We start from the raw sequence: 19,564 nt of genomic DNA, 5'->3' as shown, positions 1-19,564 counted from the left end.
TTCCTTCCCTCCAGGCTTCTGGCACAGTATCAATGCTGTGCTAATGCATCATTGTGCACAGCAGCCTTGGACTGGCGCATGTTTTTTATACTTTCCCTGTTTTGGGGGTTTTGTTTTGCTTTTAGTCCTACTTATGACGGCCCAAGGATGGAGTAAAAGCCCCTCCGGGACTACAGCGTGTTGAGCGTTGTTGTAGCAAAACAACATGTTCATTCCTTCCCTCCAGGCTTCTGGCACAGTGTCAATGCTGTGCTAATGCATCATTTTGCATAGCAGCCTTGGACTGGCACGTTTTTTATACTTTCTTTCCCTGTTTTGGGGGTTTTCTTTTGCTTTTAGTCCTACTTATGGAGCAAACCTGAAAGTAGTGTCTCTCCAGAAACCTCAACTGACCCTCTGTGGGGGCTGGAAGATAACATCTGGAAGAAAGTAACATCCCTGGTAGTGTTCAGGATCCAGTTGAATGGGGCTTTGGACAACCTGGTCTAGCGGAAGGCAGCCATGCTCATGGCAAAGTTGGAAGTAGAAGAGCTTTAGGTCCTTTCCAATCCAGAACATTCTGTAATTTTGTAATTCTAAATTCTAAAACCCCTGTGCAATGTAGTCAACACTGCAGGGCTTGGAATACAGCCACAATATTTCTTGGCCTTTTGAGAGGCAAACAAAGGCTCCCATTTGAGAGCTCTCTAAACTCTCAGACTAACCCTGGGAATTCCTGAAGCCTGTTCGAATTCAGCACTGGATTTGAGGGGCATTAGCTCAGACTGGCATGAACAGCAGCTGCACCATAAGTATCACATCCCACTGAGGTGGAAACCCTGTACTTAGATGTCAGTCTGGCAGGAGACCTGTAATCTTGGAGAATGGAAGGTGAGGTTATCAGATGAGCGTAGTCAGCAGGAGCAAGTTACTCCATGGGCAACAGTAGCATGAACATGCCTGCAGTGAGGATTTCAGTATCCAGCAGCGTTATCCTTGAACAGCTGTCTATGAGAATGGCTACTCATATGGCTCATGAATGGCTGTTCATTTTCCAGCACAGTGTATGCTCTGCCAAGGAACAACAGTATCACAAACTTCCAATACAGGCCAAGGACATAAGCAGATGAAAAGTATCTGCTTAGTCCATGCAAAGCCTATGCAGTACCTGAGCACAGCACTTGCCCTGATGCTGGGGGGCTTAGGGGGAGAGACAGCTCCAGTGACAGAGAGCCCTATCCAGGGCCACACTGGTCTTGGCCTCCCTCCCCCTATCCACCATCAGGTACCTGCTAGGCATTATGTAGCTTCTGAACTCCAACTCCAAAGTCTGACTCAGGATTTCTGCTCTGGTTGGTAGCAGTTACCTGTGGCAAGGTAACACAATACATCCAAGCAAACACAGTTGTTTTTGTTCCTGGATGGTGTTCACCATGGTGTGCAGATGCTGGAAGCACCTGGTGAAAACACAAGAGCTTTTCTGCATGCAGGAGACTTGGTACATCACTGCCCTCACCACCCTCCATGTTTTGCAGCAACTGCTAAACAAAGCATAGAGTTCAAATGCAAGAGAATATTTTCTTTTTACAGAAAAAAAACCCCACAAATAAAAACAAACTAACAAAATCGTAACAACAAATGTTATACTCAAAGAATACTCTGGTTTCTCATCAGCCTTTTCAGTTTGAGTCATCCTACTATCATGCACTGTGCTGCCTCATGCTTGCTTCCTCCAGCCTCACCTTCTTCTGCAGAACCCTGACGTGACCACAGCCTTTTAGCCACATGCTACTCAAGACTCCCTAACAGAGGGAAGTCCAACTGCCACAATGGATTAGTGGAGACTTATTTTTCAGTGCTGCCACTGATCCAGTCCCATACTGGCATTCTGTTGCACAGGGATTTGGCAAACCTATTTATCAAGAGGCAAAAGCTACAATGAGAAGAGGGACTTTGCTTTGCCTTCTCTCCCATGCAGTTTGTTCCTGTGAGTTAACACTGGTTTTGTCAGCTCTATTGCTCTTTCCCCCTTCAGTACTGTCCAGGTTAAGACTTTTGAGCCAGTAAGGTTGTTAATTTAATTTTGCCATCCATAGAAGCAGTGAGGCAGGTCCCGCAGTCCATGGCTGTGCTCCAATCCACTGTGACAACAGGAGCTCGGTGTCCTCCCAGGGAAAGGCAGCTCTCCAGAACCTTTTCCTCACCATTTAACTAAAAAGAAGGAAAGCATAAGATTTTAAGGAGGTACATTTCTGCAGTGGGGGCAATGCACCCAACAAGAAAAGCCAAAGCCTGATAAAGACTCCGTATCTCTATGAGCATGCAGAAAGAGATACTGAGATGTGTGTAGCACACACAGGAAAGGAAGCTTCCAGTCTCACTACAGAAACATGTGCTCTCAAGCAGCTCAACTTTTGACATCAACTGAACTGCAGTAATTGAACAAGGCAGGCTAAGAGCGTACACTGATGAGAAGCACATAAGCCTAAGCTATAGCTCATGTTAGTTCAAGTGCTCTGAGTGCCCCAGATGCAAAGTAAAAATTCCATCTAATCTGCCTTGCAAGAGCACGGGCATGTTATCAGCAACAGTTGTTACTGAAGCATAGAAATTTGGGCACTCAGAACCATTCAGCCTTACCCTTTAATTTCAGTGCACGGTAAGGGAAGAGGATCAGGCTGGCTCTAACAGAATCAGCAGGCACAGAAGGCAGACTGAACATGGGCACCAGTCAACAATCGTACATTTTGCACTGAACTGACATGCATCCATATATTAAACAAGTAGTTAAAACTTTGTCCTAGTCACTTGGACACCAAAAGCTAGGCTTTAAGAAAGAGCCCAAATACTCCAGCTGTAGGACCCAAACACTTGCTGTACACTCACCACACACTGCTAAGTTAAAATGCACACTGTGTGAAACTGAGCAGCAGCTTTGGCAGAGCCAGGATGGGTATGTGCTGCTTGAGAACTTCCAGTGGCTGCTCTTGCACCCTTGTAATTAGCATAAGTTTGTACGGATAGTTAAGAGTACTTCCCATCACTTCTCAGACTTACCTTAAAAATTACTCCCCCAGTAGAAGAACATGTCAACATGTAATTGCCCTCAGAGTCAAAAGCAAAAAGCCGTCCTCGTGGGAACTGGACTTGCTTGTAGCCACTGTACCCAGACAGAATAAAAGGACCTGTAGCTTCCCTGGGAAGGTCATACTCAGACACCTTCAAGCCACTTTTATGGATATTCCACTGAATAAACTAGAATGAGAAAAAGAGATGACAAAAGCTTATAATGAAATTAACTGGGATGCAAATAGAGTTGCCTTTTTTTTGCTTTTAAGCAAAATAGTGGGTATTCCTCACAAACAGAAGATGGCATTTTGACATCTATACCTAAGTGGCTATATTAATAAAGCCCAGGATGCAAAGGCTGTAAGAGCTCTGTCTATCCAGGCAAAGATATGACCTGCCTTCCTCAAGCACTACTGCCTATGTGTCCTTCCACACCACATGCAGTACTCTGGTGAGAACTGGCTTAACTCCTCAGCCAAGGTCCCTCCCTGAACCACACCCCTACTGCTAAAGACTGAAGAACTGCAGAAATGGAGGTGTTTATTATAAGCAATAATAACAATTACAGTAACAATTATAAAGGGAGCTGCTGATGAGATTTATGCAAAATGGTCAAGGATATGCTTCCCTGTGAATCCTAGATCTCAAATGTTGTCATCTCAGGGTCAGAGAAAGGTCATCCTCACATAGACTATCTAGAAAAGGGATGTCACCAACAGCAGGATTTACACACAAAGTCAAAGACAGCTCCAACTATTAATCTATTTTTCAGCCACTCTCTCTGCAGATTGCATGGATCAGGGTGGTACTGCACACCTAAGACTGCAGTTAGCAGCCCATGTTTCATCCAGCATCTGAGCGTATTTCAATTGTCCCCACCATATAGAGAAGACTCCAGAAGTGACCTCACTGAGCAGCAGGAGGTGATCCATAGCCTACCTTGCCATCCTCGCCTATGCTGTAGACTGTGTTCTCATCATAGCTGAACTCCACGGAGTAGACTTCCCCATCATGTGCCTTCCAGCTCATGGCGCACTCGTGCTGCTGCATATCTGAGGGGAGAACCAGTACTGAACACTCCTTGTACTCACAAAGAGCTGAGGTGAAGAGAGGGAGGCATTTTATGTTCCTGAGGTCTCTGTGCCAGCCCTCCAAACCAGCCTGGGGGAGCCCAATCCAGTCCCAGCTCCCTGTGCTTATACTCCTGCTGTCACTTTGGACACAAAAATCATTGTCTATAACTACTGGACTTCACGGGGCTGCTCACACGCTGTCAGCTGCAGGCATTCTGCATCCAAGCACCACTGGCCCTCCTCCTCCCCTTGTTATCCTACCATTCTCCCAGGTGCTGACAGCTCTGTCCTCCCAAACACCTGGGACTGCAGCCTCCACCTGTACCAGAAGCAGATTCCCCATTCACAGGTAGGAGGCCTGAACTGCCTTTATTGCAAGGACAGGCTGAAGAGAACAAAAACCTGAGAAACACAAATTGGTCCCCAAAGGAGGACTGATGTGAAGCCCTTGCATTTAAATGGAAGGTCTCACATTAATTGCTTTCCTCACAACCCAGCCTCTGCTGGTACTGCTATCTGGCACAGCACAAGACCACATGGCTTAAGAGCAAATTCACTCTCCTCTTAGCAGGAGAGAAACAACAAATCCAGCAGCACTACCAGGGTCTCCAGCCAATGTCCTCCAGAAAAAGTCTATGTCAATTCACTCCTGAGAGCTCCTGTGGAGACAACAGCTTTCACCCTGGTCTCCAAGCATATCCTCCCTGCCATGGGCAGCCAGCTGAGGACTAGGGACCACCTCACTACTCATTTTCACAGCAACATTTAAGTTAGAAAAGACCTCCAAAATAATCAAGCCCAACTGTTACTTCAACACTGCCAACTGCACCACTAAACTATACTCTAAGTGCCACATCTGTGCCATCTTTTAAATATTTCCAGGGATGGTGACTCCAGCACTTTCCTGGGCAGCCTGCGCCAGTGTTTGACAACCCCTTTTGTGACAGAAGTTTTCCTAATATCCAATATAACCCTCCCTTGATGCTGCTTGAGACTGTTTCCTCCTGTCTGATCCCTTGTTACCTGGGAGAAGAGACTGATCAACACCTGGCTGCAATCTCCTCGCAGGTACTTGCAGAAAGCAGTAAGGTGTCCCCTCAGTCTCTGATTCCCTAAGCTAAAGAACCCCAGCTCCTGCAGCCAACTCCTCATGTGCTCCAGACCCTTTACCAGCTTTGGTTTTGTTCTTTGGACACGCTCCAGCCCCACAATGTCTTTCATGAAGTGAGGGGCCCAAAACCCAACATGCTGTTTGAGGCGCAACCTCCACAGTGCCAGGAGCAGGGGGACAATCCCTTCCCTCATCCTGTGGCCACACTATTTGTGATACAAGCCCAGATGCCAGTCTTGGCCAGCTGGCCTCACAGCTGGCTATCACCAATACCCCCAGTCCCTGTGCACTGTACCAAAGAGACGAACAATCCCATCTGCAGCCCCGGTGACCAGAAGGTTGCCATTGTGGTTGAAGGCTGTGCAGTTAATAGCAATGGGCTCAGGCTCCAGGGAGAACTGCAGCTGGAAGGGAAAATCTGCATTAATGCTGAGAAATGGAGCTGGGGGTGTTGAACTCCAGAGGAAGAAAGAAAGATGGTATTTAGTAACAAGAACTCTGGTTTGGAGCCCTACACCTCTAATGACTACAGACTTCAAAGTCTGGCAGCGGCATTTTACTGTGACTCTAAACCAGCAATTCACCTCAGCCAAGCCACAGCTTTCTTGGCCATGGCCTCAAGGTTGCAAAACCAGCTTCTGGCAGGCATTAGCTTGAGTATGTTGCTTTCTCCTACATGTCAGGGACAGCACTTCACTCAAAAACAGGGAAGGCAAGGGAAACAGCAGCAACGAAAACCTTTCAGTACAGCTCAACTGGAGAAAGCCTCAGCAAAGCATCATTCAATCCACTTGGGATATTTCCAGTCACAAACTGTGCAGCCAGGATAGAAACAAGGCCATGGACTATTCTGAAGAATTCCTCAGAAAAATCCCAACACACCAATAAAAAAAAAATTCACCCAATCCAGCAGCTACTTACATTATTTATTTTTATCCTGAATGTGACAGAGGGGAAAGGAAGAAGGAGGAAAAAGAAGGGTGTTGAAAAGAAAGTCAGCATAATTTAGACAGAGGGCTCCTACACATTGAAACAGAAGACACTCATTCTCAGCAAGCAGACTGAGAAAGGAAAGAAACCCAGCAAGTACCTGCTGTTTCATTGTCTTAGTGTCCCACAGCAGCAGCTTCCCAGGAACTTGGTTCATGCTTTTGCCCCCAGAGTTGATTACTGAGAAGTCAATGTGGGAGATGGGGCTCTGGGCTGCTGCAGAGCACACGAAGGAGGCACCACTTGGGCTGCAGGCAAGCGAGAGGATCCTGAAACACAGGCACATGGTCTGAATCACCTCTCTCCTGCAGCTGCCTCAAGCAAAACACTCACCTACAAGCTCTCCCATTAAGAGTCTGCAAGACAGGGTGCACTGTAAAGGAGGGCAGATTCATGTGCTTAGTTTTTGAGTGTCTCCTATTTACCTCAACAGTTTTACACTGCTCAGGCAGGGACTGCCCTCTAGATGAAGGCTGGATAGTCCTGAATGTGACAGAGGGGAAAGGAAGGATAGTCCTGCAGTTGCAGAAAAGCAGCAGGAACATTAAGATGTTTACTATTAAAACAAACACCATTTTTTAATATTTATATAAATAAATAATCAGTATTCCAGAATTACCTGGGCATATCCTCATCAATGCTGATTTCACAGAGATTCTTCTTTGCTTCTGTGTCATACAGACGAACTGTCCCGACCCCACTGCCAAGCAATAGCTTGAAACCAGCAAGGAAGTAGATGGAAAGAGTGTGAGTGAGGAGTACAATGATGCAGGCCAACAAGACTTAGTAATTTTTTTTCTATTTACTTATTCAGACAGCAATATTTCTATTATTCCATTATGGTACATCCCGTCTTCCTGTGCAATCACACTGAGTAGGACTACCCCAAGGCCACAGAAGTCAGAGTAAAAACCCTGCTTCCCACTGGGAAAAAGATCTAATAGGCACCAGGGTGGCATAAACACCAATTTCTAGATCATGGCTCAGCCCTAAGGGGTGCAAAACATGTATGGAGTCTCAATATCTAGGGGTCCAAGGAAAGAGAACCTTAAGATCATTAACTGCGTGCTAAAGAGAAAATCAAGCAGAAGCCAACTCTTTTCACCCATGGGAGGATGAAATCATCCAGAAGAGCTCACACATGCTTTGTCAGTGGTGTTACAATTTCAATTAAAGTCATGGAGAGATGCATTATAAAAGAAAATTGAGCAAGCCAGATCTTTGTCACTTCAGCGCCTAATTTGCTGGTGAATCCTACACATATTTCAGAATGAAGAATCTTTCCATTAGCAAGAAGGAAATTAATTCCACAAAGCAGAAGAAACATCATCACAACAAAGAGCAGTAACTGCATTGACAATTTGCTTTCTAAAAGTCAAAGAAGAGACAAGCTGTAGCATCAGCTCTTCACAGGTGACATTTTGGGCTTAGCAAGCCACACATAGTCAGTGCCAAAACGCAAAAAAATACTGCCTCATTTGCAGGCCAGCCTTCTCATACAGCCCTGTATCTGCCAAGAGAGGGCATGAAACACTAGCAACAGTTCAAGGACTCAGAGGAATTTGTATCATTTAAAGCTCCTCTCTATTAACAGAACTAGAGAAAAAGGGATATAGGAAACATTTAAATTGCCATGTTATTTAAACAAGCTCCAAGCTCCTTAGGTACACACAAACCCTCAGCTCTTAAGACACCAGTCTAGAAGTGGACATGAAGCTTTTTTCACACCTTTTTACACACAAGTAAAATGCCACCCCCACAACTCTGTTTCCCCTTCTCTGTTGCTGGCTCAGAGTATGAATGAAGGTCCACAGCTCTCTGCTGCAGGCCTCCCACAGGCTGTCGGACTTGGTTGCCTCTGCCTGTCCTTACAAGTTGCTGTGTTATCTGTGTGAAGACAGGCAATTCTCTCCAAGGCACTACTTCTATCCTGCAGCTGTACCCACACTGCACTTCAGAATTTCCATTTCAGGGCAAGCAGTGGTGAACTCCTTGCTCAATACAAAGTGTACACTCCCCACTCCAGTTCTTTTTAGACCCTAGAGGCTTTGCCTCCCTGTGTCCCACTAAAAGTGGAAACTAACTGCTGCCCCGATTTTATCCACAGTGCAGCTGTCTAGAAGTGAACATACAACACGTAACAACAGAGCCCCAAATCATCTGCTGCATTTCCACACGGAGACTACTCACCAGCCGATCACGCTTGGTGGCCCATTCCAGGGACAGCAACGGAGATTTGGAAATGGACGAAGCTTTCGTTTGCATTATGGGGTTAAAAGACCAGACTTTGATGACCCCATCCACATCCAAGCTGGCCACCCTCCGTCCAGAACAATCAACCCTGTGAGTAGAATGAAACTGATGGGATATTCTTCTCCCTCAAATTCTTTGATGCAACCTATTAATCCTTCCTTTCCTGCCCACACACCAGCTCCTTCTGCAGGAATTAGAACTTGTTTTCACTACTTCCTGCTCACTTCACAGTAACTGGCACAACAAAGCGCACTAAACTCCAGACATAAAGCATAATGCCCTTAAACAATACCTGCTTTCCAAAAGACTTTATTCCTGGCTAGCACTGCCCAATTACATATATCTCTGTCCAAAAATCCCTGTCCTTTCTCACACGTAGCACAAGCTACATGCTATTTTCAGTGACGCCAACTTGACAGCCCAAAAACTGAGAGTACATGTCCAACGTGCTGGACAGAACAGAGGCTGGGAGAAAGAGGGCAGACACAGCTGATCCTTCTGCAGAGGCTTCTACAAGACAGCCCCCCTCTGCCAGTGCATTACCTGCAGTACATGATGGATGAATGGTGCTCCCCATACTCCTCCTGGCTCAGGACAATGAAAGGCTGCTCCTGCCGAACCCCCACGGCCTCTGCACTGCTGCCAGGCATTTTGGTTGAAGTCTCTGTTTGCTCAGCATGCAGCTCTGAGCATGGTTCTGCCTCAGCTATGTTAGTATCTGTTTTCTTCTCAGCACTTTGGCCCTGAAGGAAGAAATTATGTGTGAAATACAAGGAAACAGCTCCATATCAAGTTCCTCAGCTAGCCCAGCCTGCTGGGAGGAAAAAAAAAGAAGCTGCAACAAAACCGAAGCACTGTCAGCCCAGCACTCCTTCTGCCAGGGATCTTTCTGAGTACAAGGACCATGTGTTGCACAACTGCACTATTTAGTATGACCTGCTTAGTTGCTGAGTCCCTTATATCCCCCTCCATGCGCCCAGCTACACACTTTCCTGTAAGCATTAAAATAACTGCAACATTTCTGGCATACCTCAGCCAAAATCAGAGGCCCATTTACATGCCATTAGAGCACAGATTCACAAGGAAACCAACATATTTCAAGGAACCTGTACAAAAACTTGGCTCTCAAGCCCCAGTAGATGGCTTATTCTCATCTGCCAGAGATTTAGATTGTGCACACTGGAGCTACCACTGCAGCCAACTGACTGATGACAACAGTAGAGCTGACACATGAGTCCAAAAGCTTAAAACCCAATTTGACAGGGCAGACAGAATAAAGGGAGTTTTAGGAAGTGACCGTATCTGGATAAGATCTGCACTGCAGAAATATTTGGAAACAGCTTAGTCTTCCCTTGCCACCAGAAGTTGAACAAGAAGCAGATACAGCACATAAGGTGGAAAACCATCTTCTAGCATTCTTTTGATAAAGCATCTTCTGAAAGGTGTGTCCCCAAAACGGTTTTGGTATTGATGGTTATGAATTCCTGTTTTGTAACACATGCTTGCCTAATTTACAATAGCTTCTCATCAGGACCAATCGATCAAGCACTGCATAATCAAATCATCTGAAATCACAGAGCTGGAAAAGACTGAGAAATAAATCCAATAATTATTCTGCTAGTTACAGGGAATGACACTCATGTGAAAGAAAACAGTGCCACTTTCAGTTTCCTTTTTGCTCACATGCTTTGAGGACAAGTTAAAGAGCATCAAGCTTCCCCAAGAGCACAAGGACCAATCTTTACACAGCCCAAAAATCACTGCCTTAACACAGAACATTCTAGAAAGAGGAAAGTGAAAGGAAACTTACTGGGAAATCAGACTTTGCATTTTCCAACCAATCTGAAAGTGTTTTAGATGAACCATGAATAAAAAAGTTCTCTCAAGGCCTTGAATGCTGAGTGATAGAGTAGCCTCTCTTTAACCAGCACTCCCACACACAGAACAGCCACACATTGGCCAACAGGCAACAGTCCCTCAGCACTGCCTCTCCACAAGGCAGAATGTCTAATACAGACAAAATAACAACACTGAGATGCTGCCTCTGCTCTGTATTTTTTGACAACATGGCTGCTGAAAGCCAGACAACACACAGGTGAACAGAAGTAGTGTGCTGACCTTCAGCAGTTAAAATCTAGGACACAGTTTTATTATTTCATTAGATTTTAAAAAGGGCACACCCCCAGGTAAAACAGCAACAATAAAGTACAAAAACTCCAAAAAGCAAACGTTGCTAGGAAAGCAAGTTCCATTCCTATCCAGGAAAATTTTATATTAGTTTTCATTGTCCCACATAGAGCCTGTAAAAATCAGCATAAGAACCTACAGGAAGAGAATTCACTTTGGCTGGATGAGTGAGCCAAGCTCATTACCACTGAGAAATGGGGATTTTAACAAGGTATTTAAACACAATCATTAAAAGTGAATGAAACCTCAATGAAGCTTCAGGACCAGGCTGTTGAAAAACATGGAGACAAAAGACAATTCTTCTTCCACCTGAAATGCCAATACTGATTAACTTCCAGGGACACAGAAATAAACCAAGTGAAGAAGGAGTTGATTAACCACAGACACGAACCTTTGATACAGTTATTTCTGGCTAGCAATTCCGAAGCTTAAAGGAAACACTTGCACTTGTTTTACCCCATAGTTTTACAAAAATACAAGCCTCCTGCTTCCCAGCCCTGCAGTGCTGAGCAGTACCTGGAAGGTCCCTTTTGACAACAGTTCCTTCCTTTCTTTCCCGTGCTCTTGCAAGCGCTTCTGCCGCTGCTGCAGGGAGCTGGACTCGCCTGCCACTAAACCACTGAAGTGGCTCTTCCCATCCTTAGAGGTCACTGTTCCTTCTTTTCCTTTGGCACTCTGGAAAGCAGAGAAGTGTCTGGGCAAAGTTATGCTTCCACTAGGCTGCAGAACAAAGAGCAAAAGAAGCAGCAAAGCAACCAAGCACCTGCAAGGGCTCCAAAAGCTCGCAGATAACAATAGCTGTTCTTGTGCTGCATTCAGGCCCAGCATACATTTGCAAGGCAGGAAAGGACATTTAATTTTTCAGGTGGAAGCAGAAGCTTGGAGCAGTGCCATGGTGCAAGTTAACTCCTTGGAGACTGAGCGACTTTCAGCTGAGAATTACCTGGTGATTTGTTGGCTCTTTCTTCCCTAGCAGCATACTGCTAGTCTGCACTGGAGAAGCCCCACTTGAATGTGCTGGTCTGGAAGGGCCCTTTTTACTTTGGGAGAGAAAGGAGGACAGAAAGCCTCCCCGGGACTGAAGAGAATGTGCTGTACTTCTCTGATTGCAGGTCATATCACTAATGAAAAAACAAAACACCACCAAATAAGAGTATGAAAGTGCAGCAAGGCAACCTGCCCAAAGACCACCCAGTTGAGAGAAGTGGCAGCTGTTTGAACCACTGGAAGACAGATGTTCATTTCCAAGCCAGTGCACCACTATGCAGTAAAACCCTATTTGAAAATATCCTCTTAGTGCCTGGAGCAGGTCATTACAGTTACTGTAACCAAAAGCTCACTTCTCAGAGATGTCACTGAGACAGTGAGCTCAAACTGTTGCTGAATCCCCTTTAGAGCCACCTAAAACTCCTTCCACTCCAACTGGTTTGTTTAGAAAGACCCTAAGGGAAAGGCAGGGGAATTCAGATTGCTGTAGAACTTATTCAGATGGGATTCCCAATTCAAAGCATAAAACAGACCTACTTTGAGAGACATTCAGCATCCAATATTTCACTGAACACCCTTTGATAAACAGCAGGTTATGTTCAACAATTTTATGGCACAAGCCTTCAATATCTCAAAATCCAGACCCAAAGGAAATAAGAGAGCTACAGACCATTTCTATGATTATAAACACCTCCCTTCTCAGTCCACAATGCCAAGAGCAGCAGCTGCTTCCCAGAACATAACTGTCTGACCTCACTCTGCTACAGCTTCCTCTGAGAGCAGAGTGGCAGCAAGGGCAAGGGGAATACAATAATCTTCACTGTCTCTATCCACTCTGCAAGGATGGAACTATTCTACCAAAGCTGGGCTTTGGGTTAAGCAGAGACACAAAAATAAGCAACTGAACTGGTCCCCAGACTGAGATAAGCTGCAAATGCAAGAAATGCCACTTCTTAGGCAAGTTTTTTTCATTCAAATGGACAAAAATAAATACAGGAATAAATTACCCCATCCCTCGTGTCACACTCCTCCATACATGCAGACAGCATCAGGGCTTTCCACAGAGTTAAAAAAAAACATATCACTAAGCTCTGTAGCCTGTACTGTGCAAAGACTGCAGAGCTGTACCAAGATGGTCCAATAAACACTTAGTCTATTTAATCAGACAAATTTTAGATTAAAACATTCTGTGTGTAGTACCTGCTACAACTTCTATCTGTCACTGGCAACAGGATAGTTTAATCAATCCTATTCCTGTCCTGTACTGGGGCAAAAAAATAACAGTTAAAGAAGCTGTATCACTGTGTATGTTGCCTAATTTCCAGAGATAGGCACAAAGTAGATGTAGCCATAAAATGCACTTTTAACTGCAGCAAGTTCATGGGGAAATCTGAGCCTCACAGAAGAGAAGCTCCTTTTCCCTTGACTTTGCAAAAGCAAGAAAACATCTGTGTGTAACAAGAATCCCTTTGGGTCATACAGTAACAGTATCTACAAAACAACACAGGGCATTCACCTATGGCACTGCAGGCACTCAAGTAAATTGGAATCAAGAGCCAATCCACTTCATTTGAGCAATACTGCAGGTACTGCTGCCAGTGCCCTAGATGCCCAGAACACCTTGGTGCAATAATGACAGCAGAGCAGAATCACTTCCATGTGTGCTTGGACTCTCACTGGTTTGCAAGAACCTCCCAAAAGATGGGAGAGACACCTGTCATGAATTCCATTAAACCTACTTAGGTTGCCATAGTGTCTGCCTGGATGTCTTTCTGCACTGAATCCCAGGGCAGGGGACATGGAAATGACCCTCCAGGAACCTCCCTGACCCAACAAAAGCAGCAGAGCCTGTCCCCAGCTCTTCTCCTGCAGGCACTCACAGCTCAGAGTCCCCCAGTCGATCCATGTTGGCCACATATGCAGGCAGCTTGTGATGCATTACTGTTTGTTCCACCTCCAGTTCCTCTTTCTTCATGCGGGAGGATTCAGCCTGCAGAGCAAACAGCTAGGAGAGAAGAGCCAAGTAAACACAGGGTCACTGGGATTCACCTCCTTCCCACTCATTGAAGTTGTTTACTCCTTTTATTTCAACAGCCCTAGAAGGGTGGGGAAGGAAAAAAGTTGCTCTGACTGGCTGAGCACCACATTAGTCCAATTAGTCAAAACAATCAGTACTTTAGACACATGAAACTGGAGCCTACTTAAAGCCCTTCATTCCTCTCCTGGGGCTGGCTGGCTGTGGGACGTTAGTGGTTCTGGGAAATAAGAGCTGGGCAGGGCAGAGCTAACCAGCCCCTCTCCATGCAGGCACAGAGCCTACAAGGTTATCTTCTTCCCACAGCCAAGGGTTTCTCAGCTGGCAGGGTGCACCAAGGTCAGTGAAACCAGGTCACCCTGAAATCCAGCTCCATACCTTGTGCAACTCCTTCCCAAGCATGACAGTGAGATTTATCTCCACATTATGGAGAAAGAAATCCATCTCTTTTTCTCTTTAGTAGAGAGGAACCTCAGGATGCAGCTTTCTGGAATAGATGTGGTTTATGACTCTTACACAAAGAGTTCCTCAGGCTTTTCTGTTTCTGTACATTTGTTTTTCAGCTACATTTATTTTTCTTTTTAACACAATATTTAAGGAAAGAAAATACAGGAAGAAAAGTGAGCTTTAGAAATCTAGCTCACTATTTATGTATTTGCATTGTTTCAGCAGAATAGATCAGAATCACTACTTAATTTCAGCTAGCATCAAATTCACTATTTATTGGCATCCTTTTTTAAAACCTGCATTCTAGAGGTAGCTGGCTCCCCCTCTGACCTGAGGAGTTGACTAAAAGGGAAAGTCTAGTTTTACTGCTGTTGATTTGCCAGAAAACTTTTATCCAGACTGCAAATGGTATCAGCCAACATGCAAAACACAAACCATAGGTTTATTCTGACTAAACGTAAAGAATACAAAATTCGAGGAAATAAAAGCGCTCTATTGCAAAACATACCTCATCCTCTGTCCCTATTCACCAATCATCTTTGCAGAACCCTCCTGTCAATGTTTGACTGACCTTCTAACTCCATACAGTACATAGTGACAAATCTTGGGCTTTTTCCTGAAAAACTGCCTCCTTTTTGAAATCAGTTTTATTTTACTTCTATTTCTAGGACAGTGCTGAACAGCTATTAAAACAGTACAAACAGGAAACACAACATACAACATTTTGTAACACAGGACTTAAAGCACAAACTTTACTGAAGTATTTATACAAAAAGGGCTTTTCTTGTTATGTTTGAGGAAGTGAAATTAAAGTTCTGCTTACATGAATAAACCTTCCTACTTGTATGTGATCATCCACATGTGATTTATCATTTATATCTTAAACTATAAGTGACCTATAGTTTAAATCTTAAACTGCACATTTCACAAAATTCTCTAACAGAAGTTATACGTGGAAATGACTAACCCATGTTACACCCTTTCCCCAAGTATCTGCTGATAACACTGTCAAACACAAGACATGGAGCTGGGCAACATTTTGTCTGAGCTAACACACCCTTCTTATGGTTTACTGTAAGATCTAGAGTTGGGAAACAGACATTCACAACATTTCCACTAGTTGGTCTAAATTGTATATAGTATATATATATCAAAGTATATATATATAGTTTGTGTGTATATATATATATATATACACTATATTTATATACTTTGAGATATATATATATATATATATATATACTATATACAATTTAGTATATATCAAACATGGTGAAGGGGCCATTTCAGAAGTAACAGTTTCTGTCTCTGCCAGAATTTACTACCCATTTCTATTGCTTCTATTTCTCTGTTAGCTAAAATCTGGAAGTGCCTGAATACTATTCACAAAATCAGCCATACTTCCTTTCCAACCCATTCTATAACTCTACAACATACATCCCTAACCTGCTACCAAGTTTCACCTTGTTTTGACTTTGAAGTGTAAAGGAAAATGAGTTTATATAGTATTCAGTCACCTGTCAGACAGCACAGGGAGGGCAGACAATCACCTTCAGCAGAGGGACAGGAATATCCTAAACATACATTTCACAATATGATCACAACCCTAACTTTGCTGGAAAAAATTGAAAGATAAATCAAAATTCTTAAAGAATTTGCCTTAGAATAACTGCACCAAACAGAACAGTTACAAAATTCTCAAATGGATGGAATCAACTTTACAAAACTCACATCACACAGTCAGCAGCTAAAGAGTGATCTCAGTTCTGACCTTGTGCCGCAACGATTCATTTTCTTCTTGTATGAGACTGGTCCTGAGACATTCAGCTTCGAAGTTCAGTATGACTGGAACTGGTAAGCAATGTTAAAGAAAATCAAGGCAATAACTTGTGTGCACCTGGATTAATTCTAAAAGCCAGCACTCTGTACTGGCCATTTCTCAGTAAAAACAAAGCTGCCCAGTCCATAAAACTAGCAAAAAGTACATGCACGACCAGAAGATTAACAGCAGCTTAACTACTTAAGTCAAGTTTTCACTTTGCTGTTGCACAAACTTTTTCATGTGGACTTTGCAAGGATTTTTAGATTATTTCTTTTTAGAGTCAGAAGTGGAGGCCAAGACAGGTTCTATTACTGCTTTACTGTACACTGAAGAAACAGTTCAAGATGAGCTGTATTCCAGCTGCAGCATCATCACCAAACAAGACAGAACTCTGTAGCATGGCGCTAAAAACTTATTCCTGCCAAAAATCAATATTCCTGCTCTATTATAATGAGCTGTCACTAGGCAATGTTGTGAACATAATGTACCCAAAGAAGGATCTAACAGAAGATGCCAGTACAGTTATGGATTATGACCCAAGGTTTTATGACTGTTTTGTACTATGTCAAGCAAAGAGTAAAACCATTTCAGAACAAGATGTGCACATGGATGATTCAGCAACAGCAACAACCACAATTGTTTTGCTCAGGGAATACAACATATCAGATAATTGAGCAGTAACTATTATTACTAGCAATAACATCCTCTGGTAAACACCAACTTTCTATTAAGTCTTGGCTGTAAAAAATCACGTGAAAGCAGGAAGTTCCACAGTATTATATCCTTGGCATAACTGTTGGAAGTATAACACCAGGGCAAGGGAGATTGCAAAGCTGCAAAGAAGGATATGCATGCACTGAAATAAGACGCTCAGGAAGTTGTGCAGCGACACGATAAATGTATCTGCCCACTGGCGTGAGAAATAGGTAGCAAAGGTGGGGTTGGAGTCTGGAGCAGGGAGGAAGGGCAGGACAAACCAATCCTTCCACTCTGCCTGGTTCTGGAGCTCGGAGGCCTGCTTGAGGAAAAACTCCTGCGCCTTGTCATTGCGGCCATTCTGAAACACAGCAAGAAGAACAGGGCTCACACTTCTGTAAATGCCATCAGATCAGGTCGAGGAACATTTGCTTTTCGTTATGAACACAACTATTTTCACCACCCTGAAACAACAAGTGATTAGTTACAGATTCACCAGGAAACAAAAGAATCCCAAATACAGTAGGAGAAGCTCACAAATGCGCTTAATCCAGCCTTCCTTCTAGTCACCAGAATCCTGTTTAAAGGCTGAGACCAATCAAACCAAACACACTGGTTTCAGTTAAACCAGTGCAGAGTGCACTGACACGAGCACTCATATACAGGACCAAAGGATAATTCAAATTATTTAAATCTACAGCAGCTTGAAAAGGTTTCAACTGACACATTATTCAGACAGGACTGTCACACCTCAGGGTAAGCACATGGCAAAACAAACCATGAAAAAGCACACTTCTAGAAAGATGTATTAGATTTTGACTCCTCTCCTAATACCTGGATCTTCAGTCATGGAATGGAACCAAGAAGAATCAAGGGGAGAATATACTCCATTGATTTTCCAGAGTTTGAACAGAAAAAATCTCTATTGCATTTTAATCTCATTATTTTCTGTTCTATTCAAAGCAAGCAAAAAGACATTCACTTTCTCTTCCACATTTCCTTGTTCCAGTGTGAACCTTGTGTTCTCTGCCAAACTGTATCTAAGTTAACTGAGCAGGACTGAGCTAGCAGTACTGTTATCTTTCTGAGAGAAACCTGTCTTTATGTGAGTGTGAATGCCTTGCACCCAGCAAACCATGTTTCCCTACTGCCCCAGTTTCCCTACCCTGCACACAAGCTTGTCATGTGAGCCTGCATCAAACTCCACACCACACACTCCTGACCATGACACACGAACTGCTTGCTCCTAATCCAGCAGGCCTGGCAGAGGCTGACAAAGGCAGTTTACTGCTTTGGTTTCAGAGAGCAGGACCTTTATAAAGCAGTACCTGAATAGCATGGACCAGGTAGTATCGGAACAAGCTGGTTTTCAGCTTGTTCACCGTGGGCCGGTACACGTCCTCCAAACGGCTGAAGAGGCGTCGCTCCAGATAGCTCCAGTAATCCCGCAGGGCGGCCAGATCGTAGCTCTGAACAAACTGCTGCAGCTGCTCCACTATCTTATCCACCTAAAGAGGGCAAACAGGGGAGACTTCACTCAGGGGAGGGCTCTTGAGGCACAAGCCTTTCTGTAACTCAGTGCAGAAAAGCCCGAACTGCTTTAGCTGTGCAATCCCTATGCATTAGCTATTTTCTAATCCTGGAAGCACTCTGCATTTTGCATTAGCATTCTTCCACTCTGCAGCACTTTGCAAATGAAGGAAAAGGAAACATGACAGAGCATAGCCAAACAGATTTTGACAGAAATATCACATTTTGTTGAACCCAACTGATGGATTTTTTTGCAAGTAAGCAAAAGTTTCCACCTCCTTTAAAAGTCTGTTGATAATAACAATAAAAAAAATTAATGTGATTAAATGTTTTAAACTCAAGTGCAGCACCTGAAAAAAAGTATTATTTTTAGACTAAAAGGAAAAATACCTGCATTTAGCCAACAGAAAGAGGAAGTCAGTTCTGCTCCATTGCAATTTTTGAAGTACCTTTATCCTCAGTAACATCATCTACTAACAAGGCAAGCATAAAATTTTGCAGGAGAATTTTTTTGTCATTATGCCTCTTTGGAAATAATTTCTGCAGTATGAATAAGGCAGAATGGTGGTGTGGGAATGCATTTTTTGTTCAGTGGTTTCTGATGGCAAAGACAGGCATAAGAAAAAGAAAAAACTGCATCCCGTACAAAATTAAACTAAGGTTGTTTAATATGTGGTTTGCTCTCCCCTCATCACTTAGTATCTTGGGACATACCCAAATTTTATCTCTGTGGCATCCTACAGATACAGAAAACTGAATTTTGTGACCACAGCAGACCCTTCTTGGACAACAATTCAGATTAAGTCACCAGCAAAGTGTGGGCGCTTTAAAAAATAGAAGCAACATGCTTTATTAATGATAAAAGTAGTGCTTATATTGCTGGTCAAGAAAAATCTGAGTGTTCAAAGCACTACATTCGGTGCCCAGAACTGTTGCTACAGGAACACGAAGCTCACACAAGGGACTGAAACTGTATTTTTGAGACTGGCAAATTCTGCGCAAATTTCCACGCATTAGTCAAGGCAGCCGGTACTCAAGACATACAAACTAACGAGCGGAGCTGTAAAGCCGCTGGATAAAAAACTCATGACCGAGAAAAGACGCAGGCAAAGGAATGCCTTCCTGCCCTCTCGGTGCGCGGGTCCCCTCCGTTCTTCTCGCCTGGATCCGCGGGCGGGTGCCCCCAGGTCGGGCGCAGGGTCCCGGGCAGGCTGCCGGGAGCCGCAAGGCAGGCGAGGGCACGGAGCCCGCGCTGGAGCCGAGCGGCAGGGGAGCCTTCGAGCGGCTCCAGCGCCGCGGGGAGGCTGCGTCCCTCAGCGGCGGCCGGGCCGGGCAGGGCAGGGCAGGGCGGGCCGGGCGCTCCGGGATGCGGGTCCCGCCTGAGC

The 19,564-nt window shown here is 44.2% G+C and overlaps 1 protein-coding gene across 1 annotated transcript in view; it reads right to left on the bottom strand.

The window, feature by feature from the left end:
* Window positions 1–1,384: 1,384 nt before the first annotated feature.
* Window positions 1,385–19,564, bottom strand: part of WDR91 (WD repeat domain 91) — an 18,510-nt gene continuing 330 nt past the window's right edge. Inside the window, exons 2-15 of the mRNA XM_039704101.1 lie at window positions 17,978–18,157; window positions 16,803–17,010; window positions 15,903–15,985; window positions 13,530–13,654; window positions 11,606–11,783; window positions 11,179–11,337; window positions 9,019–9,218; window positions 8,413–8,563; window positions 6,842–6,936; window positions 6,323–6,491; window positions 5,528–5,636; window positions 3,988–4,100; window positions 3,037–3,234; window positions 1,385–2,190 (exon numbers count right to left, since the gene is read on the bottom strand). Of these exons, the coding sequence (XP_039560035.1) occupies window positions 2,026–2,190; window positions 3,037–3,234; window positions 3,988–4,100; window positions 5,528–5,636; window positions 6,323–6,491; window positions 6,842–6,936; window positions 8,413–8,563; window positions 9,019–9,218; window positions 11,179–11,337; window positions 11,606–11,783; window positions 13,530–13,654; window positions 15,903–15,985; window positions 16,803–17,010; window positions 17,978–18,157 (2,133 nt within the window). The 3' untranslated portion in view covers window positions 1,385–2,025. The remainder of the gene's footprint in view (window positions 2,191–3,036; window positions 3,235–3,987; window positions 4,101–5,527; window positions 5,637–6,322; window positions 6,492–6,841; window positions 6,937–8,412; window positions 8,564–9,018; window positions 9,219–11,178; window positions 11,338–11,605; window positions 11,784–13,529; window positions 13,655–15,902; window positions 15,986–16,802; window positions 17,011–17,977; window positions 18,158–19,564) is intronic.

This window comes from Passer montanus, unplaced genomic scaffold (assembly GCF_014805655.1).
Source record: "Passer montanus isolate IOZ18808 unplaced genomic scaffold, ASM1480565v1 scaffold17, whole genome shotgun sequence".
NCBI classification, from domain to species: Eukaryota; Metazoa; Chordata; class Aves; order Passeriformes; family Passeridae; genus Passer; species Passer montanus.
The sequence above is the reverse complement of the archived record's forward strand: the minus strand, read 5'-3'. Positions and strand labels throughout refer to the sequence as shown.